The sequence below is a fragment of the Melanostigma gelatinosum genome (assembly GCF_949748355.1).
Source record: "Melanostigma gelatinosum genome assembly, chromosome: 13".
Lineage (NCBI taxonomy): Eukaryota > Metazoa > Chordata > Actinopteri > Perciformes > Zoarcidae > Melanostigma > Melanostigma gelatinosum.
The window spans coordinates 9,619,816-9,645,576 of NC_136646.1; the positions used below are offsets into that span (position 1 = coordinate 9,619,816).

General features: G+C 43.7%; 1 protein-coding gene across 1 annotated transcript in view; it reads left to right on the forward strand.

The window, feature by feature from the left end:
- Nucleotides 1–17,170, forward strand: part of usp43b (ubiquitin specific peptidase 43b) — a 66,690-nt gene extending 49,520 nt beyond the window's left edge. The window contains 10 exon segments of the mRNA XM_079282648.1: nt 1,367–1,478; nt 6,827–6,930; nt 10,436–10,513; nt 10,609–10,738; nt 13,149–13,491; nt 14,111–14,269; nt 15,400–15,561; nt 15,765–16,746; nt 16,748–16,830; nt 17,059–17,170. Of these exon segments, the coding sequence (XP_079138774.1) occupies nt 1,367–1,478; nt 6,827–6,930; nt 10,436–10,513; nt 10,609–10,738; nt 13,149–13,491; nt 14,111–14,269; nt 15,400–15,561; nt 15,765–16,746; nt 16,748–16,830; nt 17,059–17,075 (2,170 nt within the window). The 3' untranslated portion in view covers nt 17,076–17,170.
- Nucleotides 17,171–25,761: the final 8,591 nt, after the last annotated feature.

The window sequence follows — 25,761 nt, forward strand, 5'->3', positions numbered from 1 at the left end:
TAGAGGTGAGCTCGCCAGCTCTGGGAAAGTCGAATCCCATCCGTGTCTCACTTTCCCCTTCAAGCGCCTCGCCCTCGTTGATCAAACCACCCGCCGATCTCGCTCTCATCAGGTGACAGCTGGAGGACTCGTGTGTGTGTGTGTGTGTGTGTGTGTGTGTGTGTGTGTGTGTGTGTGTCCCCGACTCGTCTCTCACTCTGGTTTTCTGTAGAATAGCATCACAGGTACATTTCTGAAAGTCAGCTGAGTGTGAAAGCTCTCAGTTGTCGTTGATTTGTCGAAACTGTGAAACCAGCAGATAGGATTTAATTAAGTTTAAATGTGTGATGTGTGAAAGCGAAACGTTCGTTTTCGTTTTTGCTTTACAACAATCCTGAAAGTTAACAATTAGATTTGACTTGTTACATCTTGCTACTGATTCTGTGGAGATGAACATAGATCACTGCGTGTAGATCATCGATTTCAGTGCAAAATCTCTTAAGGGGGGAAAACTAAATAAGATTAAATGTAGACTTCTGTGTGCATCTTTGCTTTGGGGGAGGTGAAACGTTCGCTGTGAGAAGGAGGAGCTACAGAGTTGCTCACACAATGCACTTTGAATTCAACACACTAAACCCATTTACCACAAACCACGCAGCAAGAGGGTGGAACTGTTTTGTCTCTTGCAGTTTCTAACTGAACTAATTGCACTTTTAAGTTGTTTTTGAAGTGTATACTGTCTCATCCCGTGTCGTGGTCGCTGCAGCTGCTCCTCAGCCACCACAGAATGTCAATGCTTCCCACCCTGAACAGTAATCTAACCTCTTATACTCAGCGGTATCCATGTGTGATCTCATGGGAAAACTGCATGACTGAGGATGTGTTTCTGTTCCGATGTTTGTAAGAAGCTAAAAAACACAACATGAAATAATTCAAAGGATGAAATAGTGCCTGCACAAGCTTTTCGGCCATTGCTCCTCTTTTCCTGCTGATTAATCTGCAGTTTATTAGCATCCCATAGTCATTCACTGTGTGTGTGCATATGTGTGTCTTTGTTGGTCTCTTTATGCGCATGCATGCTCACATGGCCTCACACTAATACATCTCAAGCATACAATGGAGGGCTGCCCTCAATTAAATGGGTATTATGGTGAATGTGTCATGTGATCTGTCCTTTCGGAGGGATGCTTGTCCTTCTCCTAATCATCTGTTTTCACTCCTTATTATCTCTCTCCATCCCTCCATAGATACGCTGTAATGAGAATTCTGCTCTAGTGCCGATAAAGTGAATAAATAATTATTTACATTACAACGGGAGGAGGAGGGGATTTAATGTGGAGCGGCTGAGCAGCGGCGTTGTGTGTAAACGTTTTTTTCCTTGTTCAAGGTTTGGACCTCCGTTCCTGATGAGGGAGGACCGGTCTATCTCCTGGGACCAGCTGCAGCAGAGCATCCTCAGCAAGCTTTATTACCTGATGATCAATGGAGCTCAGGCGCAGGTATACTGTGCACAGCTGATGTGATAATTGATCCGTGTGAGGCAATTCAGTTTTAGGGGGTTGAATCAAACACACAGTGCCGGGAGCCGGTGGCCGTTCACCGACTCCCGTTCAGACTCCCGCAGACTGACATGAAACGCATCTCAAAGGTTCTGCAAGTTGATGCAACGGCATACAGACAGTCGGCTATAAGGACAAAAAAGTACCGTTTTCATTCACACCAAGATATCAACTGAATTCTGCAACTGCCAGCTCGAGCGGTGGATTTATTATTCACTCTGTTTTGTATTTACTGCATCTCAACCAGAAACCCTCCTGGACTCAATTTGCTGTGCAGCCCTGTGTAATAAGTCAACAGAAATGATTCCATGGTGCTTGTAAAACGTACGTTTTAATAGCCCCGTCGCGTGGGCGGGCTTGTTTCGAGGCAGAAATGGGGACACGGTTCCCTCCTGCCGGGCCGGGCCGGCGGACCTGTTCCCAGACGAGGTTTATTGGCTCGGGACGGAGAGAAGCATGCCCGCACAACGGCCCTGTGTGGTGCAGGTGGGAGAGCTTAAAGTGCCAGCTGGAGGCAGAAAGGAGTTGGTTTCCTCTCGCTGCACCCGCTGGCACACCAGACCACGGGCCAGGTTAACTGCTTTGGGACAGGCACTCACTCACTGACACACAGAGCGGCACTTACAGTCGAAGATAGTCAGAGACACGCTTACGGCTGTTCGCTCATGTCATCCTGGAAACTAAATGAGTGGATCTTTGGAGAGCCCTTTTTAAAACTCTAAATTAGCAATACAGTAGCCACAGGGGCTCCACTTTTTCTTTTCTTTTTTACAATAATCGCATCATTGATTCATCTTTCAGTCCCCTGAACTGCAGTGATTAAATAAGCTTCTTTATACTGAACCAATTACTGTCAGAAATGTATTCTAACAATTATGCAAATTCAAATGCATTTATTACATTGTGATGCTGGAACCTCTTTGTTAAGCCCAAAGGTAGCTGGCTAACCCGCTAATCCTCAGGAGTTAGGGCTACAGCATACTTTTAATGATGATTAAAATCAACACAATTAATTAACACACGGTGCTGATTTCACATCATTTGTCAGATGTTTCCATCTTATACGTTAAATAATGCTTTCATTTAAACTGTCAGGCAATTAGAGATTGTGGTGCGGCACAAATGTCATTCTCACAATGTACATATGTAATACATTTGCATATATATTGCTGTGACCGGCTGTAGGGCTGTGTGTGCAAATGAGACTTGATTGGTTCAGAAGGTGAGGCGTGAAAGAAGCGCGCTTGCCTTGTTTACTTGCCACCGCTGGTGTGACTACTGTACAACACGGGACGTAGCGACAGAAATGCAAACGGCACAGCTTGCTCCGTGTGTCGCTGTCTAATCAATTAATTACTTCTACTTAAGCCAAAGGGTCCATTTTCTCGCTGGTTTCGGCTCGCTCACATGTAGCGGAACAGATCTCCAATCGGCCGCTGCTGTCGACTGACACACAGCTGCAGTAAAGAGCCGCACGGGGCCGTGCACGGAAGCTGTTGACCAGCTTGCTGCGTATTACTCGGTGCTCTTTGAGAAGTGCCAGCAGAGCGAGGAGGAGGAGAAGAGTCAGGTGCAACGTCTTCAGGAACTCTGTTGGAGATGTGCTTGTCTCCTTTGTGCCCCATGCTGTCAGCCATTGATTAAAACCAGGCTCGTTCAGTATAATCAGTCTGCTGGAGCAGTGCTCAGAGCAGATGTTTGCTCTAAATCTTTCATCTCCACGGAATCTGTAGTTTTCTTGCATCAATGAATTACACACACAAGTGGATGTTTCCGCTACTGTCTAATTTTAGCTTCGGCAAAGATGCACTTCAAAAACAAAAGAGCGTGGGCTTCTCTGGCACGTTTTTCCTGCTACTGACATCGTGTTTTTAGCAGTGGCTGGCTTGATGCTCACTAAAGCACAGCTAGCAGTATAACTCGGTCATGGAAATTGAAATTGAATGACCTAATGCTTCAACCACACACTCTTGTCATAGCGTAGGAAAGAGTGACAACTTAGTTTGGCTCATTTTTCTGTACCCAATGTAGCATTAAAGCACGGCGGAATTAGAACGCTAGTAACCGAACTAGCAAACAGCTGGCTAGTTAGCTAGCTTGCTAATTCCTCTATGCTTTAATGAAGCAGCACCGGTTCTAATCCCTGAGCCTCACTCCCCACCGCTCCATAGAAGGACCTGAAGCTACCTAGCTAGCCAGTGACCTGTCTCTGTTGCTGGGTTCGATGTCATCTTTACAGGCTGCGACAACACCTTCATTGTAAAATACGTCAAACAACCTCTCTCGTGAATTTGTGTGCTTTTACGTTTCTTTAAAAAGGCGGTTGCTAACAAGTTTCTAAAAGAGACTCCACAACGTCATCTTGCGACGAGTCCGCCTTCACACCTCATGGGACCATGGTGTAGTTCGTTTATAGCCCAACGTTAGATTTTTAAGTCCGCTGATTATTTATTATTATCTTGCAGAACGAAACGTGTAAGTATCTTAAACGCTTGTTTGCCACAGAGATTATTTTCTGCAAAAATCCAATGGAGAAACCCTGTTGGCTTTCTGTCCAGGGAAACAGTGCGACGCTAACATCTGACCTTAGAGCAGGCACATACTGTTTAAATCATTCCTTACACTCTTTCAATTAAAATGCTGGTTTTACAGGGTTAGAAAAAGAAACTACCATCCTCAACTCCTCAACGTAAAGTATTCTCAGTTGAGCCCCGGGCAAAACCACTTCAACATGCGGAGAAATACAGAGCTCGAGAGGCTTTACGTGAAGCTAAGCTATGATCGTAATTGGAAAATCTCTTGTTTGAGGAGGGGCTTGGCGCACAGACAATTCAATATTTAACGTGTTAGGGTTAGGGTTAGACAGTTGAAGCAGTCAGAAGCTTTGCAAACACAATATCTTTGGAAGGTGTTGAAATGTATGCGTCGTGTTTTAAAAGGATTTTTCTCCTGGTTTTTGAAACCGTGTTTCGGGAGAAAAACTCCATTCCTGAGAAGTCGGTAGGAGTCTTTGGGTGGTCTTCACATGTGCAAACAAGCCGCTGGCACTCACAGTGAGCCCAAGCAAGTCTGTAATGAAAAGAAAACTTATTTGGGGTTTACACTTGTCATCTAGCGCTGTTGTTTTGTAGATGACAGATGAATCGTGTGGAAAAAGCATCACACTAAGCACGACGTGGAGGTTCGGTACCTGCAGTGTCCGTAAACACACGATGCTGAAACGCCGAGCAGAAGAGTTATGCGGTGTCGGTTACATGACTCTGCATGTGCTATTTGTTACAACATCAAGTAGTAACTACTGCAGTATTAGCTGGCACTACTGCGGCTTTAAACAGTACTGTGTATTGCATACGTGAGGCAGTAATTCTGTTGTATAACGTCCCCTCAGGGTTGTTCATTCCGTTCGTTGGTGTGTTCAGCATGTCAATATTTTCCAGGAATGAGCTGTCCTCTCTGGAGCGCTCCCTGTCATCAGAAAGATCCTGCTGGATGGAGCTTCTCTCTCAGGACTCAGAGTGGGTGTTTGTGTTTGAGCTCCGCCAGCAGCTACAACACTAGATTTCACTGGAACAAGACAAAATCTATTTCATTTTTGCAAAGCGCTCCTTCGCTCTTAAAGCACCTCCAATCCAAGCAGAACCCAGAGTAATATCAGCAGGCTTCAAACTGAGGACAAGAAGATATCGGTACAATATTTGTTCTTCCTTTTTTTCTCCTCGACTCGGCTTTCCAGTCCAGTTGAGAGTGATATGAGCGAGTAGTCGGATGATCTCGGGGGTTTATTGTTTTTTTTCTTTCTGTAAAATGATACTTTGAACGCAAACAAAGCGCTCACACGGTGCTCCGCGTTGAGGTGTTACGTGTTGATTCAAGCTGAACTGCTGTGAGCTCAAAACATCAGGTGCCGGTCTCGGCTTGTATTTCACGATGGCCCGCTTTGTTCTCGTCTGTCTTTTTTGTTGTTGCTTTAGCCGGTTCACGGCAATAAATAAAGTTAACCCCGAGAGAGTAAAAATGCGGCGCTCACTCTCAATTCAGCATTTTGAAATAGTTTTGAGCAGCCTGAGCAGCCGATTCAGTGCAATTCAATGAACAAGACTTCGTCACCATGTGCCAGCAACAAATAAGTGCACTAAAGTCAAGTGTTGGGTGCAAACTTTGATTTTATCATCACATGTTGATGTTGGTTCATGTGCCAAGGCTCAAGCCTTCCTCCCAATCTACTCGATAGACTGATCGAGCCTGATACCCGGTCACTCCCTTTGATCGTAAATGTTACCCATTCCATCGGATGCTGGTGGTTCAAATGTTTGAAATAAACCTTTGCTGCAGAAAGCCACTCTTTTGAGACAGAAGAAGGGAGAGAAATCATTGCTGAACCTATATAGTCTGAACAATGCTTGTCCTGCAACTTGATTTGCAGTTCAGAAAAACGTTTATTTTCTTTGACGTAAAGGGACACGTTACTAAGGTAGTCGCGCTTCTTTTGCACGCACATATTGGATTCATAAAAAAACATTTCGGCACACTTTTTATGGTCTGAAGTCTCCGAACTGATTACAGCAACGTCATGACAAATGTTGCTGCTGCTTCTTTAAAACCTTGAGCTAAGCGTTCTCATTTTGCCATTGTGACCCTCCTCGTAGATTCATCACTTCCAGCAGCATTTTGTCCTGCTGTGGTGGTGAATCGGTGCTCGTTGTTAGACCTTAACTCGACTTACTGTGAGCGTCTGAGGCTGCACTTAGGCACAGCGGTGCTTATGAGCTAAATGCTAACGTCAGCACAATAACAGGCTCATAATGACAATGGTAACATGCTGATGTAAAGCAGGTGTAATGTTTACCATGTTCATCACCATCTAGGTTCAGCGAGTTAACGCGCTGCCTTTGCTAATTAGCACTGAGCACCAAGCACAGCTGAGGCTGAGGGGAACGTCATTAGTTTAGCAGGATATTTGGTCAACAATCAGAGTTTTGGACCAATTAAAAATGATACCTGATGATGACACCAGAAAGTGAAAAGACAGACGGTCGAACTTATCAAGAATCATCCTCAGGGACATGCAAGACTAGTGTTGTTTAGTTAGTTAGTAGAACTGCTGTGATCAACCAAATCAAACAATTCAAACGTATAGAATTTAGGGAGAGGATGTGTGGGAGGCTTCATGTGGGAGATGACGAGTCCGAGAGGTTTATATTGTTGTTTGTAGTCTTACAATAAATATGTAGGTATAAATACACCCTGGTGGCTTTACGGTGTATTTGTTTGTGCCTCTCTTCTTTCAGAACACGAGAGTGCTGTTCAACATCCGCGTGGTGGGAGGATCTGCGTTTTACAGCTACCTGTCTCCTCAGGACGGGCGGCCGCTCCACCACCCCGCTGTCGACAGGTGAGGCCGTCGGGAATACATGGAACATGGAGTTTATTCTGCTGGAGGACTGATGTGTCTCACACACACACACACACACACACACACACACACACACACACACACACACACACACTCAGACAAGTCCTGCTGTTCTGGATGTGTTAATTGATTTTTCACCAGAGCTCACCGTACATATATCGTTTTTCTGAACTGTTATTGGCTTTTGTTCTGCACAGTTTTGGGGCTGTTGACTGCTGAATCTTTCTCTGCAGCTTCAGGCTGATAGGCCAAGTAAAAGTTAATAACCATTCATGCAATAAAAGCTCCTGTATCCTCTGATGCAGGACAGGAATGGTTGTTTTTTTTGGGACACATTTCTGTATTTTCTACACGTGAATGTACATCCTCCATGTTTTAGCAGCTAATAAATATTCCTGCAGGTGCAAACACCATGAGCACAAACTGGCTGGCTGTCTGGACACTTCATTCTTCTATTAGACCGGAGCTTTATTAGATTATTCTAAATGTGTTCGTAGGTTGAAGAATTACTGCTCCATCATGGTCCAAATCTTCAACGCTAAAACGACCCAATGTTCCCGCAGGCTCTTTTCAAATTTGGTCTAATGTACGGTAATCAATTTTAATGCAATTTGAATCTGCTCTAATCTAATCAAGTGTTTCTGGAGAAAGGCTAAAACCACGGGCCAGGCTGCAAATTACTGGAGATATTTTGACGTAAATACAAATGTTACACTCTAATATGACTAATATGAGTTACCTTTTAATGACTCGCCCTGTCTGCACAGATGTTCTATTTTATCTTCTTTTTATGTATATCGTAAAGCTGATTTTGCAGCATTGACTGAAATGTGCAGACATTCTAATCCTTTCACAGATCTTGACACACGTGTGATGGCTTTCACTTGCGTTAGTGAATCACTGTTTCAAGGGGGCATTTTGGCAAAGTCTTAACAGGACTTCCATTTGTGTAGTTGCTAAGAGCAGTTCATCCGCTGAACGGCGCTGATGTGGCAAAAGCTTTTGAAAACAGCACAATGTATCCTAGAAACGAATGTAATGATGGTGAACTCTAATGATTCAGAAATATTCTCAGTCCTCAAGTCAGCCCAACGCATGTGTTTCAGTCTGCTTTCCACTGCTGTCTGTGTAATACTGCGTTCCTTATATCAAAGGACATATTGACGTAGTCTTATTTGAACGACGCTAACAGCGATACTTTAGTGCTAATTAGCAAATGTTAGCATGCTAACATGCTAAAGTAAGATGGTGATGAACAATGTTCCCTCTAATTTTTCATGTGTCTGGGCATACACACAAGCTCCCTGAGCACACTGAGGACCACTGTGAGCAACATCAGATGTGCACGCTGTGGCCACACACCAGTATCACACCTGTTCAAAACCTTGGATCATAGCAAGTTACATGGCTTATTAAAATAATCAAATTACAGCAGCAATTTTCACTAGTTTACTTTTAATATAAGTGATTTGACAAACTTTAAAGGAAAAAGACAAAAATCTTGTTGTTCATGAGATGTGTAGTATGTTTTATGTGAGAGTCCTGCTTGGCCATGGGAAGAGTCTTGCTTTGGCCTGTGTGAGGGTCCTGTTCTGGAAGAAATGATACATATACACCTTTCAGACATAACATTTTGTTCACATTAAAACATTCACATTTTGCACAATGACGTGTGCTGTAGCTTGTGATACAGTGTAAATTCCTGTAACTCTGTCTGTAAAATATGTAATTACTCAGTTTTTTATTATCATTTCTACTACCCATAAATTATCTAATAGTAACATAATTTAATGATTAATATCCATAAGTAAAAAATCTTAATAAATGTCACTAGAATATGCACAAATCTGACTTAAATGTTACCTTATTTTTCACGTCTGTCCTTCTCACTTCTCCAATGGTTGTACACTTTGTCCAGGTTGATGGCTTCGTCTGCTTCTTGCTTTGACTTTATGCGCATCAGCTGGTCCAAATGTGCCACTTCAAGACGATTTCTGGATGCTGTTTTGATTTAATTTTTTGTTTTTTCTGCTGAATGTGACGCTTGAGGTAGTCCAACTTCCATTCAGTCCACATTTTTCCCTCGGAAAACTCATTTGCTACTTTAGCTTCGCTGCATGTTTTGCAGAGTAGACCCTTCTCACTCGAAAAAGAAAACATCTCACCCAGTTTCACCGCTTGTTCTTCTATTTGAACATACTCCGACAGCCATTCCATCTTAAAAGAACCACATTTCTTTTTTCCAATGGCTTGGTGAGTGGATGTGTCGCTGCCCGTTCGTTTCGCCATGATAAGGGGTTAGCATTTGCGTCTCGTAACTCCGCCGCACTGTTGTTAGCTAGCTAACCTGCACGGCGCGAATGGGCAGGGCAATAGTGTCAATGCTATGATTGGCTGCGTAGCGTAAGTGAACCGAATCGTATCATTGGCTGGACACCTGTCACTCACTGAGTTACGTTGCAAAATAGTACAGAAAACAAAATTATTATTATTATTATTGGTTTAATTGATTAGATAAGATTAGGACTAATATTAGATATTAATTAATACGTTTATGTTGAATTTTATTTTATGCGCTGCATAGATTTTCTTGTGCGCTGAGACTGTGCGAGCAGTGCGCGATTGCTCAAGCGCGCAGCTTAGAGGGAACATTGGTGATGAACATGGAAAACATTATACCTGCTTAATATAACTGTGAATATGTTTTTCATTAACAAAAGGAACTAAATCACTTAGTGATAGTGAGCATGTTAGCATGCTAGATATAGCATTTAGCTCAGACCACTGCTGTGGCTAACTATAGCGAACAGAGCTGCTAGCATGGCTGTAGAGTTGAATGGTGTCGCATATATCACAGTTTAGTGAAAACAGTGTGTTAACAGGCATTTGAGACGCTCTTTGTGAGGTTTATGTTGAGCTTTGCTTCATGTACGTTCCATTATTTAGTTCTGGCGCCCAGCAGCACCCAGTCAAGTTTACTCTTGACCTTTTTAAAATGGTAGTTTGTGCAAAGATTATCGTTACTTTCAACCAATTCTCCCAATTCTCCCAATGTGATCTGATGAAGACTGTGAATCCAGGAAGAAGATGGTATTTTTGTAAATCGACCTTAAGTTGAGAACTGTGGGAACCGTGTTTTGTTATGAGTTCTATGAGCAAAACAAAAGGATATCGTGCATCTTTAAACGTAATCTTTGTTTACCTAAAACATTTCAAGCTTAATCCCCAACACAATCACACACAGTGACTTTCCACCTCTCACACAACAGTCTTTCCTGCTTTATTAGCGTCTGTGGTAACGCTGACACCTGGTGGTTAAGAAGCCGCAATTCAAGTGCACCCAAACGACTATAATAAGGTCGTTGGTGCAGTACATTTACTGTGAATGTCTCAAAGCTTGAAAGTGCGGCAGATTTCATAAATCATGTCAGACCAGTGAATGGACTTTGTGCACTGGATGACCTTTCACCTTTTTGTCTTTCAGAGCTCTGAAGCTCTGCTGCTCAGGAGGACCCCCACACGTGAAGCTCATCATCGAGTGGGAGCACAGAATCAAAGACTGGTCAGTACGCGTTCCATTGCAGACCACCGTGTGTTTACTCTGGCATCTCCCTCTCTCTTAACCTGACTCGAGCCTCGTTGTGTGCCGGGCCGCAGCCTGTTTGGTAACATTCAGGAGGAGGTGGTGAAGGACGCGGACAGCGTGAGGAATCTGCAGCAGCAGCACGTCCAGCAGTACAGCTGCACGTTGGACGAGTGCTTCCAGCTCTACACCAAAGAGGAACAGGTAGTCCGTCCGTTGTCTTTTGATACCTGCAAGAACCCTGAAACTCAGCCTCCTGAACTCTACCTGATCGACTCGACGTGACGTCATGTTCCTACCGTTAATGATTCCTTAGAGGAGGTGGGCGGTGACAAACATTACAGAATGACCCAAACGCAAGCTGTTGCTCACTGTATTATTTAACACAAGTGTCATAGTGACCACAGAGAGAAGACAATGATGGAAACTGTTGTTTTCATGAGGTATGAAAGGATTATAGCATGTTTTTTTGACCTTAAGGATGCACTCAGTGGGTTCAATGAGACATGCTAAAGGAAAACAACGTTTTTATATTAATATATATATACGTGGACATGTTGAAGTTCCACTATATGTGTGGCCCAGATGCACATGTACAATATATAAGATAAGAGCTTCATTTGACTGATGAACGCAGTTCAAATGTAAATATTTTCTGTTCAACAACATGTTGAGTTTGTGAACGCTCAACAATTCATAGTTTCCAGTCTTTTTGTAAATAGTTAATAACCTTGTCTCAAAAATCATTGTACACAACACATTATTTATCAGCCCAACCTGGACCGAACCCCCAGGGAGGTCTGATAGTTACTACTTCTGAAACAAAATAAAAAATGAATAAGGAACCATGCAGCCAGTTAAGCCCGTCATTATTATTAATACAGTTTAGAGTCAACAATGTTTACAGCAACAGAGCATATTTCACTTCTCTTTAGCGACATGCAGCAGCAGACCTTAACGTTTCACTGTTGGCTTTGAAGTAGTTTTTTTAATTCCTTTGACCACATGTAATAACACACACCGTATGTCCTGTCTGGTCCTCTTTCCTGCTGGTTTCCTTCTCCACTGCTGTTGCGCTGACCGCCTGTGATTGGCTGTGATAATGCTGCTGCTGGTCCCTCATGTCACCACAGAGTGGCGCTGCAGGCTCAAGAACGGCCCTCAGCTCTTTGTGTTTTTAGTTTGTCCATATGTGTATTAGTTAGGAATTTAAGAATCCCACACTTTGCAAAATGATTAATGATGTCCATCATCATATTGCAATCCCATTATTAGTATTTCACCTCTGAGGCCAAGAACAAGAGAAAATGTTCAGCACTTCTTTATAAAGTTTATAGTCTTTTATAGTTAACACACATTGTTCACATCGCTCCAACACTAATGCAACCAAAACCCTTCATTCACATCTCAGGATTAACGATTGAACCAGAACACAACAGAACCCAGGACACGACGATAGCATCAGTATATGTAGCCCTTTTGCCTTTGACGTCTCTTTTCTTTTTGTAATGATTTAGCATGAACATCATCTCATACCATACACCCGGGAAAGAATCTTTCAGCCTTTCTGATCCCGACCTCCAGCATTGATTGATCATGTGGCTGGTCGTAAATAGACGTATCACTTTTCATCAAACAGTTCCTCTTAAGAGGCCGAGGAGAGGAGAGCAGAGTGGAAGTGAAACCACTGTCTGTGTAAACCACTCTGTTACTGGAAGAGATGGTGGTGAAACATCCCCGACCTTTACAAAACGTTCTGCCGTCTTTTATTGGTCATCGAGGAAAGTGAAGCCGTTCGTGTTGTGCGTCTGAATTCAGTCGAATTCATGTAGCAGAATGTGGCATGTGCAGACTCATTTCACAACAGTATGTAAACGTGTAAATACACAGAGTGTAGGTGGTGGTCGAGGTTAAGGAAGAAAGCAGGACATTCGTTTTGAAGGTTGTTGTCGTCTGTCGGAGCAATAAAAAGGATCCACAGTCAGTTACGCTGCTGACTGAGAGAAAAGGGAACTCGTGGGGGGCTGCTGTCAACCAATGGCCTTGTTGAATGCAAGAAGTCATCGCTGCAGAGAAGACAAGATGGTAACCAGAGGGAGACGTGGACAGTGATTTAAAAGTAGTAGCCATGGCAACAGCTTTAACAGTAAAGTCAAATAATTTATACAGTGTTGAATCATAACAGACACTGTATAAATCTATAGTCTATCATTTACAGAAACGCAACATTCCCTTGAGAGAGAGAGAGAGAGAGAGAGAACCCGGGAAGGAAAAATTCTAATGATAGTTATTAACCTTGATGAAAAATAAAATGAGCCCACCTCGTTCACCCGTCGACGCCCACACCTTCACATGCGCCCAACCCACAGCCTCGCATCAAGTAATAAAAAAAAACAGTCCATATAGACGCTGATTAAGACTGAATTTCCAAAGTTCTGTCAAACATCATTTATAAGAATATGATTACATGGAATAAGAAATACTCATTGTGATTTATCTGCAAGAGTTGGAGTAGAAGAGAGTTTTTTTTAGGCTCTGTCAGGTTGTTAAACAGGCAGAGACCATTCTGTTGACTGCATGTTTTGTGTCCACGTTACCCCCCCCCCCCCCCCAGCTTGCACCGGACGACGCCTGGAAGTGCCCCCACTGTAAGCAGCTGCAACAGGGCATGGTGAAGATGAGTCTGTGGACGCTGCCGGACATCCTCATCCTCCACCTGAAGCGCTTCAGGCAGGTGGGGGAGCGGAGGAACAAGCTCACCACGTTCGTGCACTTCCCCCTGGCGGGCCTGGACATGGCGCCGCACATGGTGAGCCGCGGCCATCAGCCCCCTCAGCCCCCTCTCCAGCCGGGCTGGACGCAGCCCCGACGGCCTGACCTGGCTCCTCCCGACTTCCTGTACGACCTGTACGCTGTGTGCAACCACCATGGGGGAATGCACGGCGGACATTACACAGGTCTGAGTAACTACCACCTCCTGAGGAAAGGCCTGCAGTAGTAACAATCATTTTATTTACACGGCACCTTTCAAATAGATCAAAAAGACAACGTGTCAGCAGCTTTTTCTATCCGCTGTAGTCCAAAGTGTTTTGTGAGGGCAATAGGTTTGGAATGACTTGATCTCAGATGGACAAATCTGTGCTACTGCACCACTTTAGTTTAGTTAAGAGTATCAAAACACAACACAAGAGTCAACAAGCACATTGAAACCACAGGCTTCAGTTTTTAATCAAATACGGCACTCAGCTAGAAGAGAGCAGAGAGAGAGAGCTATAAGCTGCCTCAAGCAATCACATAACCAGCGTGTCGGTGACAGCGTACAGTGAACATCCCTGCCTCTAGTTGCCATGGGAGCCAAGCCAAAAAAACACCTTCTGTGCAAACAAGCTGTGAGGGTGAAAAACTAAACACAAGCAGATACAGTTGACTACATGGATGCTCGTTGGAGCGGGTCTGTGGGGGATGTGGGAGCGTGTTTCCTGCAACAAGCTCATAACAGAGTCCCTCCACCTTAAAAACACACCTTAAAAAAATGTCCTGTAGTTTACTCCAGCCCATTGTTGTTGTACATTACAGCCTTCTGTAGGAACTCGGTGGACGGCCAGTGGTACAGCTACGACGACAGCAGTGCTGAAGCGGTGCCTGAAGCGGAGGTGTGCACACGTGGAGCCTACATCCTCTTCTACCAGAGAAGAGACGCCATCCCCCCGTGGTCTGCCAGCTCTTCAGTCACCGGTTAGTCCTTTCAAGCCCTCTGCAGCGGCTTGTTATGTTGAGAACAGTCGGGTGGGATCTGCCTCACATCATTGTTGTGAAATCATGAAAGTAATGTGGGAGTATCGGCACATCTCACACCATCATTCCTCACAGTTTGGCCTTTAGAAGTGTTGTCATTACAGTCTGTCGAACTGGCTGATGCACTGCTCTTCAGCAGCATCGGTGTTTGAGAGCTAAAGCTATGAGGAAACATGTTCGTTCACGACTTCTTTCTCCATGACTAAGACGATGACAGGACGGTTCATTCCACAACGGTGAAGATAACAAACATGCAATATCGTTGACGAAAAAAATGACGAGACGAAAATGTCGTTTGAAAGATAAAGTCTTGATTTTCATCACCTGCCGCCGTTCTCTCGAGCTCTCTCACACACACTCAAACTCAACAGCAACAAAATAAAACTCACCACAACTGTCTAGGTCAGTCCGTTCCAACAATTTGGTCCAAATAAACTCTTAATTAATCAAGTTAGCTATGGAAATGTGCTGCCTCTACACACTGTTTCAGTTTGTATTGATAATAAACAAGGAGCAGCTGCATTTGACTCTTCATTCAAAGAATGATCGAATAATCCCGGAAGATTTTTGGTTTCATATTTCTTCTTGAAATGCCCATCCCAACAAAGTTGCATCAGATAATGATGAAATACAAGTCGGACGAAAAGAGATATAATAGTTGACAATTGAATCAATACATTCTGATGATAAAATAATAACAGATTGTAAAGTAGCCCTGCACTGACATGATCTTCTCCATAGATTTACTTTGAGCGGTAACGATTACTAAAGTGTGACAAAAGGCTAAATCTATATCAGCTGCCGAACATTGTTTCCTTGTTATCTTTGTTATCTCTGAAAAATGGAATTTCCTGTACAGAAGCAGTCATTTTCATGGTTTCAGCCTCATGAGGGTGTTCACAGATGGGTGACAATACTGATTATATCCTGTTTTCACATTTCACTCAGCAGTGTGGATCTCACCGTGGCGTTAGCTGTGGGAAGCCTTCTGACTCTCTGCACATGGCTCGTTTTAGGATAAATGCATATACAAAAAAAAAAAACACAAACGGCTGATCTGCTTTTTGCAGGTTCCACCAGCTCATCCACCTCTGACCACTGGCTGGTCCGGCTGGCAGGGGGCAGCGTGGTGTCAGGAGGACCAGTACCTGGACCTCCGAGGCCCGTTCAGGCCTCAGAGTCTCCTGAGCTGCCAGTGTTTGGAGACGAACCGCCCAGAACAGTAGAAACAAGTAGGAATCTGGAGTAGCGTGTATGGAATGTTTTAGTTATCTCTACACTTCTGCATACAAGAACACTATTTAGTGTTTTGCATACAATTATGCCAATATTTCACTAGCTATCAATGACAATTTGATTGACAACCTATTATAATTATAACTATGTAGTGGTTAGTAGTAACGTGTGGTGTCTTTTCCTCTCGATGGGTTTGCAGCCAAGCCGTTTGTCTGTGGGAGCCAAGGCAGGAGTGTGAGCATGAGATCCCCGACGAAGCCCAAGGAGAGTCTGAGCAAAGTTCTGCCACTGCGGTGGTCTTTTGGCACCAAGGACCGCATTAGACACTCAGCCCAGACCCAGCCTGGGGAGCTGGTGGAGTACCTGGAGTCTGGGCGCCGCCCCCGATGCACCAAAGACCCTATAGTAGCGCTGGTGGCCACCCCACCACAGAGGAATGCCCCGGGAAGAGCCTTCGAAGTAGGACAGGACTGCAGCTCGCCCAGCGGCAGCAGTCTCAGCTACACTGACCGACCCGGCTCCGACACTTGTTACTCCCCCAAAATACCGAAGGGACAGAGCCGAGCTTGTGTGGAGAGAAGCATGAGCCAGGCCGTCGGCAACAGGGACGATGGCTCTCTGAGGCAGAGGTCGTCGAAGAGAGCAAGGCCGGACCACGGCAGGACCCTGGACCTCCAGCTTCAGAGAGGGGCCCTTCTGATGGGTCACATCAGCCACAGCGCACCTCAGAGCAGAGACTCCACATTAGGAAGGACCAAGGGGGTGACTTTCAGGACGCAGAAGGACTCATTACAGACGGCCATTCAACCCGGGGACAGGCGGGGCCAGAGGGGACAGGAGGGCTGCAGCCACGACAGCCTGCTGTCTTTTTTCAAACCGGGTTTCATCAAGAGAGAGCTTCCCGGGTCACCAATCAAGGGGCACGACCAGCGTATAAACGGCCACGGGCAGCCGGAGAAACTGGCGAGCAGCAGTCTAGCCAAACTGTCCCTCTCCAATGGCACGCTGACCACGCCGAGCTGCGACGCCCACCACTGCAAAGCGCAGCTGGTCAACGGAAAGGCCGGGAGTCACGACCCCGTGGACATAAGGCGCGCTCACAGCTCCGGCAGCATCCAGACGAGGCTGGACTTGACATTCCGCAGGTGTGCCTCCCTGCAGAGGAACGGAGAGGCAGCGCCCCCCCCCGGCCCACCGCGTCCCGCTGGCGGACAAGCCGAGCTACGCCACTCTGCAGCGCACGCGATTCAGCAGCACGTCCCTGGGTAGGCACATCCCTGTCCCCGAGTCCTGCTCATAGGCTTCGGTTGTTCGACTGGAGACACAATCATAAGAGCCTTTCAGATATTTGATTGGGAAGCTTCCCTGTAACTCACAGGAATACAGTCAAGTTGTTTTGTTACTATCATTCATATGAATCCCAGTGATTACTTTGACTGACTACCATGTGACACATTGCTTTGTATCTTATTTTTGAAGTCCCTCTGTGACAGCCCTGACTGACAGCTGACCACCGCGACCTCTCTGCTGATTTCTACGCTCGTCACCCACCGGAGCTCCCAGCAGGAGGCGTCGCCGGAGACAAAGTACATCCTCTCGCTCCCCTCCATAGCGCTGTCATGAGTTCTTACCCGTGTGTGTCTTAAACTAAAATCTATGCAGAGCTGAATTTACTGAGGAGGAACACTGCTGTAATGTGATTTTATTTTTCCTCTCTTTTGTCTGCTGGCAACACGCGCTTCCGTTACAGCTGAGGGTGATTCGGTAAATTCATAGAACCATCATCTGTTACATGTGCTACAACATCTGCACTGTAAATCGGCTGCTGGAACAACATGCACCATTTGCTTTGTCATCTTACTATCATGTTATATCACAAATGCACTTTCTTCTTTTTTTAAATCCATATTTTTCTGCATGATTAGAGCTTAGTGATCGCTGATGAAGGAACATCTACACTGCTGCAAAAATTGGGGGGAAAAAGCTTCTTTTTCTTTTCTGTATGTCCTCAATTTTCAGCCAGCAGATAATCAGCGGGAGAGGTGTGTGGCTGCTACACTAGATGAAGAGAATCGAAGTAACACTTGTTATAACTATGAGTTGACGTGTGAAAAGCCCTTCCCCTTGAAAACACCTTTTTCCTCTGGTTTCTGTTCGGGTGAGTTCTGTGGACGGTTGAAGAGTTTTGGCTCATCATAAAGCAGGAGGTGAGATTGACCAGCTTCAAAAGCAAAGCTCAGTTTTTCTCTTTCAGGATTGAACAGAGGATTCTGTGCACACACACACACACACACACACACACACACTCACTCTGGCTCTGCAGACACAGGGATGTTAATGAGTCCTGGTGGTAGTCATGCTCTGCCACGTTCACGTGAAGTGTAATAAAGTGGGCAGCACAGGCAGTCGGTGCTCCTGTGTGTTTGAGTCACAGTCATCAGTCTTCCTCACCGTTTCTGTCACCGGGGATCATTGGGGAAAGTAAAGAGTCCAGAGTGTTTGCCTCCGCTGTAACTCTGTTCATGTCGTGTCGGTTAACATCACCGTCTAACAACACTCTACCAAAATCAAGTGATAGGAAATAAAGGATGTTTCGGAGACATTATTTGGGACTATGTCGAGATTATATTTTATTATTAACTTTTTAAAAAGTCTACATTTTGTACCTGTAATTATGTCATTTAAGTGCCAGATTTAAAACGGTATGTTTCAGGCTCCTGCAGCAGGTCAGACTAATACGTGCTGTAACTGGGGTTTGAATTGGACACGACACACAGACGTCCTTGTACTGGACTCTCTATAATATCTGCTTCATGCACTGCAAGTTTTATGGATTGCAAATTAAACACGGCTTTTCTCACAAACAAACTGAGTGTAAGCTGAATGATTTATCACCACAGCGTCTGTCTGAGCGTCTCGTTCTCATCTCTGGCCCACATCATGCAGCGATGGTCTTTCTTTCTTCTTTTTTTAAGGATTCAAGGCAGGTGTGCCTCCTCTGAGCGGTTGGATTCTCTGCTAAATTCAAGCAACGTATCAGCTGGAGTAGCAGCTCCGATGAAGGCTGTTTTACCTGAAACCCTTTTGAGACGAGGCCGGACTACCGAGGAGTTCTGCAAAGCTCCTCTTTGAGTTCAACTGGTCTGTCACACATGAACGCCATGAGATCCATATGAAGTCACATTTACCACACGTACCGCTCATGCCCTCCTTATTCTATCAGCGACCTGTACATGCTGTGCATCGCTAACAGAATGAAAGGGAACAGTGATTCCACTCTTTACTAATCATGTCCTGCTTATAATCATCGACCAGCGACAGTATGTTTTACCTCACAAATCAGCTGTGTGTATACAGTTGACCCATTCTGTCATCAATATCCCCACTTATCTGAGCTCCCAGAGCCACGACAGCTTACACTAAGTACTGTTTAATGCTCTGTAGATCGTTGCTGACACTTCATGTAAACGACACGTCGCAGATAATCAGAAGCTCCTGTACAGAATGCATATTGAGCTATTGGTTCCATATTTATTAAGAGTATAATGTCCACCGTGCCACCACTTATTCAGCCTCTAACCAGGGGGTGTTTTAAAAGATGTTTTAATATGCAAATGTGTGCAGCCACCTGCTCCAAATCTGATCAGATCATCTGCTGTTACGAGGAGGACCTGCTGTTCAAGTGAGTACGTTCTGTTAGGAACCGTTTTCCCGTTACTGTGTTTGACAAGAACGTGTCTTGTTCCGACATGGCCCGTTACCTGTTTTGGTTATACAATGAGGCAGCAGGAGGGCCGGACTCGCAGAGAACCTTTCATAATAATGGAAGCTAACAGAGCAGAGATGTGCCGTGCAATATATGAATCACCACATTGAGCATCTTTGATGTCACTGGCAAGAGCAGCCAGTAGCTTATCTAGTATGTTGCTGAAATATCAACTTAGGGCCCATTTAATATTGTCTTTTATCACACACAAAATGCAATAACCTGTAACTTGTCCGCAGGCAAAAGTTGTTGCTGCTAAGTAATGCAAGTGGATTTCTATTTAGATAGGCAAAGGGTGAAATGCATCATGCCTCCTTATCTGTTTACACTTCAACATTAATAATCACATCAGAGTGTCAGTATGAGGGGGTAGTTGGTCGTTAAGTACAGCACTTGAATAAATCAGAAATACATGTTTATTATTTTCTCAACAGCTAAAGCATAAATGCTTTTATTTAATTTGTGTGGAAAAAACGCCTTTTTAAAATAGTTTTGTTAATGTATTTGTATGAACTGTTAATTAAGACTTTGAGAAATAACTTGACACTTGGGAAATATGCTGATTCGCTTTCTTGCCGAGAGTTTGATGAGAAGATTGATATCATTCTCATCTGTGTGTTCAATTTGAAGCTACAGCCGGAGGCTAATTAGCATAGCTAACTAGCTAATTTAGGAACCTAGCCTGGCCTACCAGCACCTCTAAAGTTCAAAAATTAATACGTTATTTTCTTTGTTTGATCCTTAAAAAGTGGTATCAAGTTTAAACTAACTCTTAGTGGAAAAGCGAAAGAAAACGATTTCCCAAAAATATGATAAATGTGTCAAATATGAACTTAGAACTAGCAGCCAGTTAGCTTAGTTGAGGAAAATTAGATTAACACGTTATATTTTGATTGTAGAAATAACAGTTTGCTAATTATGGGGTGATTATGTCTCAGACAATTTATAACATGTTAACATGTTCATTAGCTTAGCATAACAGTCAACATGACCCCTTGTAAAGGAAGGATTAAACAAAAAAGACACGTTAGTAGCGATGTAGAGCTAGGCTAGCTGTTTTGCCCTGTTTGCAATATATTTTTTGTCTCGATTCTTGGGAACGTGATATCTGAGGAGCTCCTTGAGCACACACGTCCACTTCGACTCAAGGATGAATATATATATATATATATATATATATATATATATATATATATATATATATATATGTATTACACTGCAATTTGTTCCAAGCATTTTTGTGTATTTAGACTTTAAGCCTACAACAGTCTCTGGAGCAATAAGAAGGGGAAATGTTTTCTAAATGGAAAAATGTGTCATACGGAGCCAAACAATACTGCTCCGAAAATAAAAGAAAGAGCGTGTTATTGTTCGTCCACTTGAGAAGGTTGAACATCCGCACATCATTTGGAACACGGCCTGACCTGAATTCCCTAATGGCTCCACTTACACACACTAGTCAGCATGATGTGAGTCACTGTGCATCGACCCCTTTGGACCAAAGTCGTCATAGAGAGGGTAATTGGTGTCTGTCCTCATGCAGAGGTTGGTGTGATGGCTGCTGGTTGCTTTGATAGCCTGAGGCCATTACTGCTGTTTCCACCATCACAGATCTAAGGGAAGGCCGACGCCTGCTTGTCCATTTCATATATCGCCTTGTTTTATAAGATGTCATCAGGAATGATGATTGTCTCTGTCTTTCACCGTTTTGACAGTGTAGTAGCTGGTCCAGCACTGATGTCATCTCCTTATCGCTCATCTGGGATGGACTCCAATGTGTTTTGGCTAAATTCAATTTGAAATTAAAACCAGTAAATCAGAGTTTATTGGTTTATGACGCAGAGCGAGTGAAGCTTGTTGCTCAAACAACCACTTTGTCTGAAAACAAGAGACGATATTGGAGGAACCGATGAAAAGGAAGCAGCGCCAAGAAAATCATATCCTGAATCCTTCATTAGGGAAATCAAATCTGTGAAAATGGCAAACTGAAGGTCGTTCATCACAGACGGTGTGAATGAATGATTGAAACAGTAGGGACACGTTATGGTTTATGCAGCGATTAAGTTCAAGGGCTTGAAAGAGTTATTTTTTGTATTACACCAACCATCAAGGAAGAGAAAGAGGATTTTGTCATTTTTTTAATACATACATTTTGTGACAACTGGGATAGACATTATGCAGAGGGAGTTTTTAAGTCATAAATGATGTCCGATCATTTCATACACCCATCAAGGTTTTTGTCAGTGGAGCTGGGCCTCTGCAGAACAAACTGATATTGAGTTTATTGGTGGTGAATTTAATTCTACATAAGCTAAAGCAATGGGCTTGAAAGCCTCTCTGCCATTTTCAAACCAGCTGAGATAAGGATGCACACAGCAGGGACGGGCTATGAGTCAATGGGCACCTGTGACTCTTCATTCTCGTTTTTCATCTCTTTGCAGTTGTTTTACATCTCTTTGTGTCCCTTTTCATTCGTTTTGCATCCCTTTGTATCATTTTGAATGGATTCATTCTCTTCTTGCATGTCTTAGTTGTATCTCTTCATGCTAGTTTTGCATCTCTTTGTTGTTGATTTCTATCTCTTTATAGTTGTTTGACTGACTTTTTGAACAAGAAATATGAACAGTCCCTTCAACCAGAGGCTCCATTCATCCTCCTGTAGTCTGATTTTGATTGGCTTTATCTTCAGTCTGCCTATGTCTGCTGGGCTGGCCTCACTCAAATACTCTGTGCTTTGTATCTCTTCTATTCGCTTGACTAGGCCCATAGCAATAGCTACATTACGGCTCAGCAGGTTGCTGCCATGTGGCCCCTCTATCACATATACTTTAAACCTGAATGTTTGCTTTTTCCACTCAGTAGTAGCTGTGAAGTAACCCTTGCAGTTCACTTTACCGCCTGGGCTGCCTAATTTGGTTACACCAGTTTTCAGTCGTGGCTTATTTGTCAGGAGGTTAAGTCTTTTCTGAAATGACACTTAAATCTGCTCCTGTGTCGATTTTAAAGTCTATTTTAATATCTTGCACCGGCAGTTTTACCGTCCATGCTTTGTTTGAGTCGTCCACATCTGTAATGTCCCCCAGGAATTGAACGTCTCTCCCGTCTCCCCCTTTGTACGGTGCTGTGACCTCATTGATCACGCTGGAACGGCGTACTGCTGCAAAATGTCCTAGCTTCTTACACTTGTGGCATTGTTGAGGATGAAACTCACCCCAGCGTGGAGGAGGCCAGACCACACGTGTGTCCAGCTGCTTCGTGCAGTTCACACGCTGCAATAATAACGCTACCAAAACTGGTTTACAGTTAAAAGGATTTAATCCCACTGATGCAAGTATGATTACAGTTAAACATTGGAGTACATACTCCTATGAAATATTACAATATTACCCCTCTTTGGAAAAAACTACCTCTGGTCCCAGGACACAGCCATCCCAGGCAACCACACGCTAAAAGAGGCAGAAAATGCTTTCTATGCCCGCCCTCATATCCGTTCGAAACTCCTCCCCTTCAGTTTATCCCAATTCCTATTGGCTAACTTCCAGGAGTGTATTCGCCTGTCTGGCTTTCTGTCCCTGAGCTCACGAACACATTCAAATGACTGTCAGTTACGGTTTAATCCCTCTATGATAATCCTTCAGTATAAACGTTAAACTTCTGCAACTTTGGCAAAAGCTTCATGTCTCAAATTCTACTTCTAGCTACTAATCCTAAACCACTTTATGCTTATCTTAATTATGCATTTCCAAAACACTTATGATTATGACTAATTATGAATTCTTAAATATGAATCATTGAACACTTTTATTATAGCTACTAAACACACAGTTCTATGCTCAAATTTCTTACAGCATCCTGCATCATGTGCGGTACAATTGTCTTCTTTAGCATGCACTCTGCCACACCTAGAACATTTGTGTCCCTCATCACCTTCGCTCTGGCCTCTTTTGTATGCCAGCGTCCGTTTCTCTGTTTTTCATTGTATTGCGCACGCTGCTTGTAAGCTACTTCACTCAATTCAGAACAGTTAGCATTAGCTCCCTGCTGGCTAATATGCCCTTTTACTTGTTCAGACTGCCGCACTAGCTCTACCGCTTTATCGAGCGTCAAGTCTGGCATTAGCTGTAGCTTCTCTGATAGCGCTTTATCTAATATCCCTATGACTAACCTGTCGCGGATATTTTCATTTTTCACACCTGCAAATGCACAGGTATCAGCTAGCTCATACAGGCTTCTGATGTACTCCTCCGAGGTTTCTCCGTGCTTTTGACTGCACGGATGGAAACGTGCTCTTTCATGAATCGTATTCACCTTCGGTATGAAATAACCATCCAGTTTCGCCATTACAGTATCATAATCATCTTCCTCGTCCTCTTCCATAAACGTGAACGTTTTGAAACCTCTGGCGCCACTCCGGCCATTGATCCGGGCGAGAGAAGTCGAAGTTTTCGGGAGGTGGGAATTTGGCCATCTTCTGACACCATGTAGTGTTATGTGTAGAATGAAGTTAGGAGACCGTCATATCTTTGGCTAACTTTATTAGCTCAACATTAGCATAACACCGAGACTGTTGACTGACTGGATTCGTACAACTCCAAGTGCGGACTGCGGACTGTACACGCCCACGTCTGACATCACACACACCTGATCACTCCGCTCTGCATGTCGATAAAGTAGTACCATTACATTACAGGAATCAAAACACCGCGGCTTTGAGAGCACTTGTTTGCAATTGTGCATTAATGTGTTTAACCAATGATTTAACTTGCTGCTTGGACCACTGATTCACCAAAGCTGCTTGCTTGCAGTCTGTGTTCCACCACAGTCCCCGACGCTGCTCTCAGGATTCATTTTGTTTCTGAAGATAGATTTGATTTTGTAGCGAGTAACGAAGGTTTCAGGGGAAATGTATCGGAGTAAAAGTATCAGTTTTCTTTGCAAAATGTAGTGAAGTAAAAGTAAAAGTCAACAGAAATATAACTAGTAAAGTACAGTACAGATACCCCAAAAAAATACTTAAGTACAGTAACAAAGTATTTCTACTTCGTTACTATACACCACTGCCTGTAGTACCAAGTGCCGAGGGGAAGCGGAGGAGACAGAAGGTTACATTCTCCCCCTATATACGACCACCTGTTATCATGTGACCGACATGTCGTATTGCAGCCACATGATGCAAACTGAGCAAACTTAATGAGCTGATTACGACGGTGAGATGCGGCTTAATGCCCGGGAGAAAGCCAGTGAAGCTACCTTGAGCTACAATTGTTTTTGTTAAAAATGAACCTTCACGCTCAGTTTAAAAGCTTGTTATGATGGCAGTGTGACCTCAGAGCAGAAGTCAACTTTACCTGGAGCCTTGAGATGAAAGATGACCATCCGTAGGATGATACATTATCTCGACCCCCTCATGACCTCACTGTGACCTGAAGTCATTGCCATTCTCTTCTCGGCAACAGAATGGCTTTCTGTCACTCTGCATGATGTGATGTATTTCTCCAACAGTATGATAAAGCTTCCAAGACGAGTGATTTACCCCAAAACGTTGCGTAATCATTATTGATTCTCATTGTTCTCGATTTGTCTAATCACCTTAATTGCTGAAATACTATTTTAGAGAGCAGATAATCACAACCATAATAACTGTCTGCTGATCCTTCTCCAAAGCTACTGAAGAAATTTATTTTATTTATTTATTCTTTATTTTTTATCTCAATTAATTAGTGAACAGAGTGAGAGACGTGTGTTGACCACATTTATTGACCCATAATCTAGTAAACTTTGATTTGTAAGTGTTCATTTTGAAGCAGATTTGATGTGTGTGTGTGTGTGTGTGTGTGTGTGTGTGTGTGTGTGTGTGTGTGTGTGTGTGTGTGTGTATGAGAGAGAAATGGCCTGCAGCGTTGTCATTAAGTTTGAAAAGTTATAGAGGAAGATTATAGAGGAAGACAAACAATACAATATATTTTCTGTAACTAAGCAACCCTTTTTGTAATTCTATTTTGCAGGTTTTTTAGTCTGGAGAAGTCATGTGACCAAGTGTAGTCATGTGACCACAATTCGGAACATTGCAGTCATTGACATTCTAGAACATTTGATGACATCATGGTTTGTCAGAATGAATCCTGGTGATGTCACGGAATGTTTGTCAGAATGAATGTTCTTCTGTGATGTCACGGAATGTTCCTTTGATGTAAGAGGAGGTACATCAAAGGAACATTCTGTGATGTCACGGAATGTTTGTCAGAATGAATGTTCTTCTGTGATGTCACGGAATGTTCCTTTGATGTAAGAGGAGGTATACCCTGAAATCCTCTGGGAGACTTAGTTATTATCGGACATCCATCCAGAGAGACCTCTTGTGCAAACAGAGCCATAACTACTCAAACTACAACAACAATTGAGTATTACCATTGTCTAAATATGCAGGACC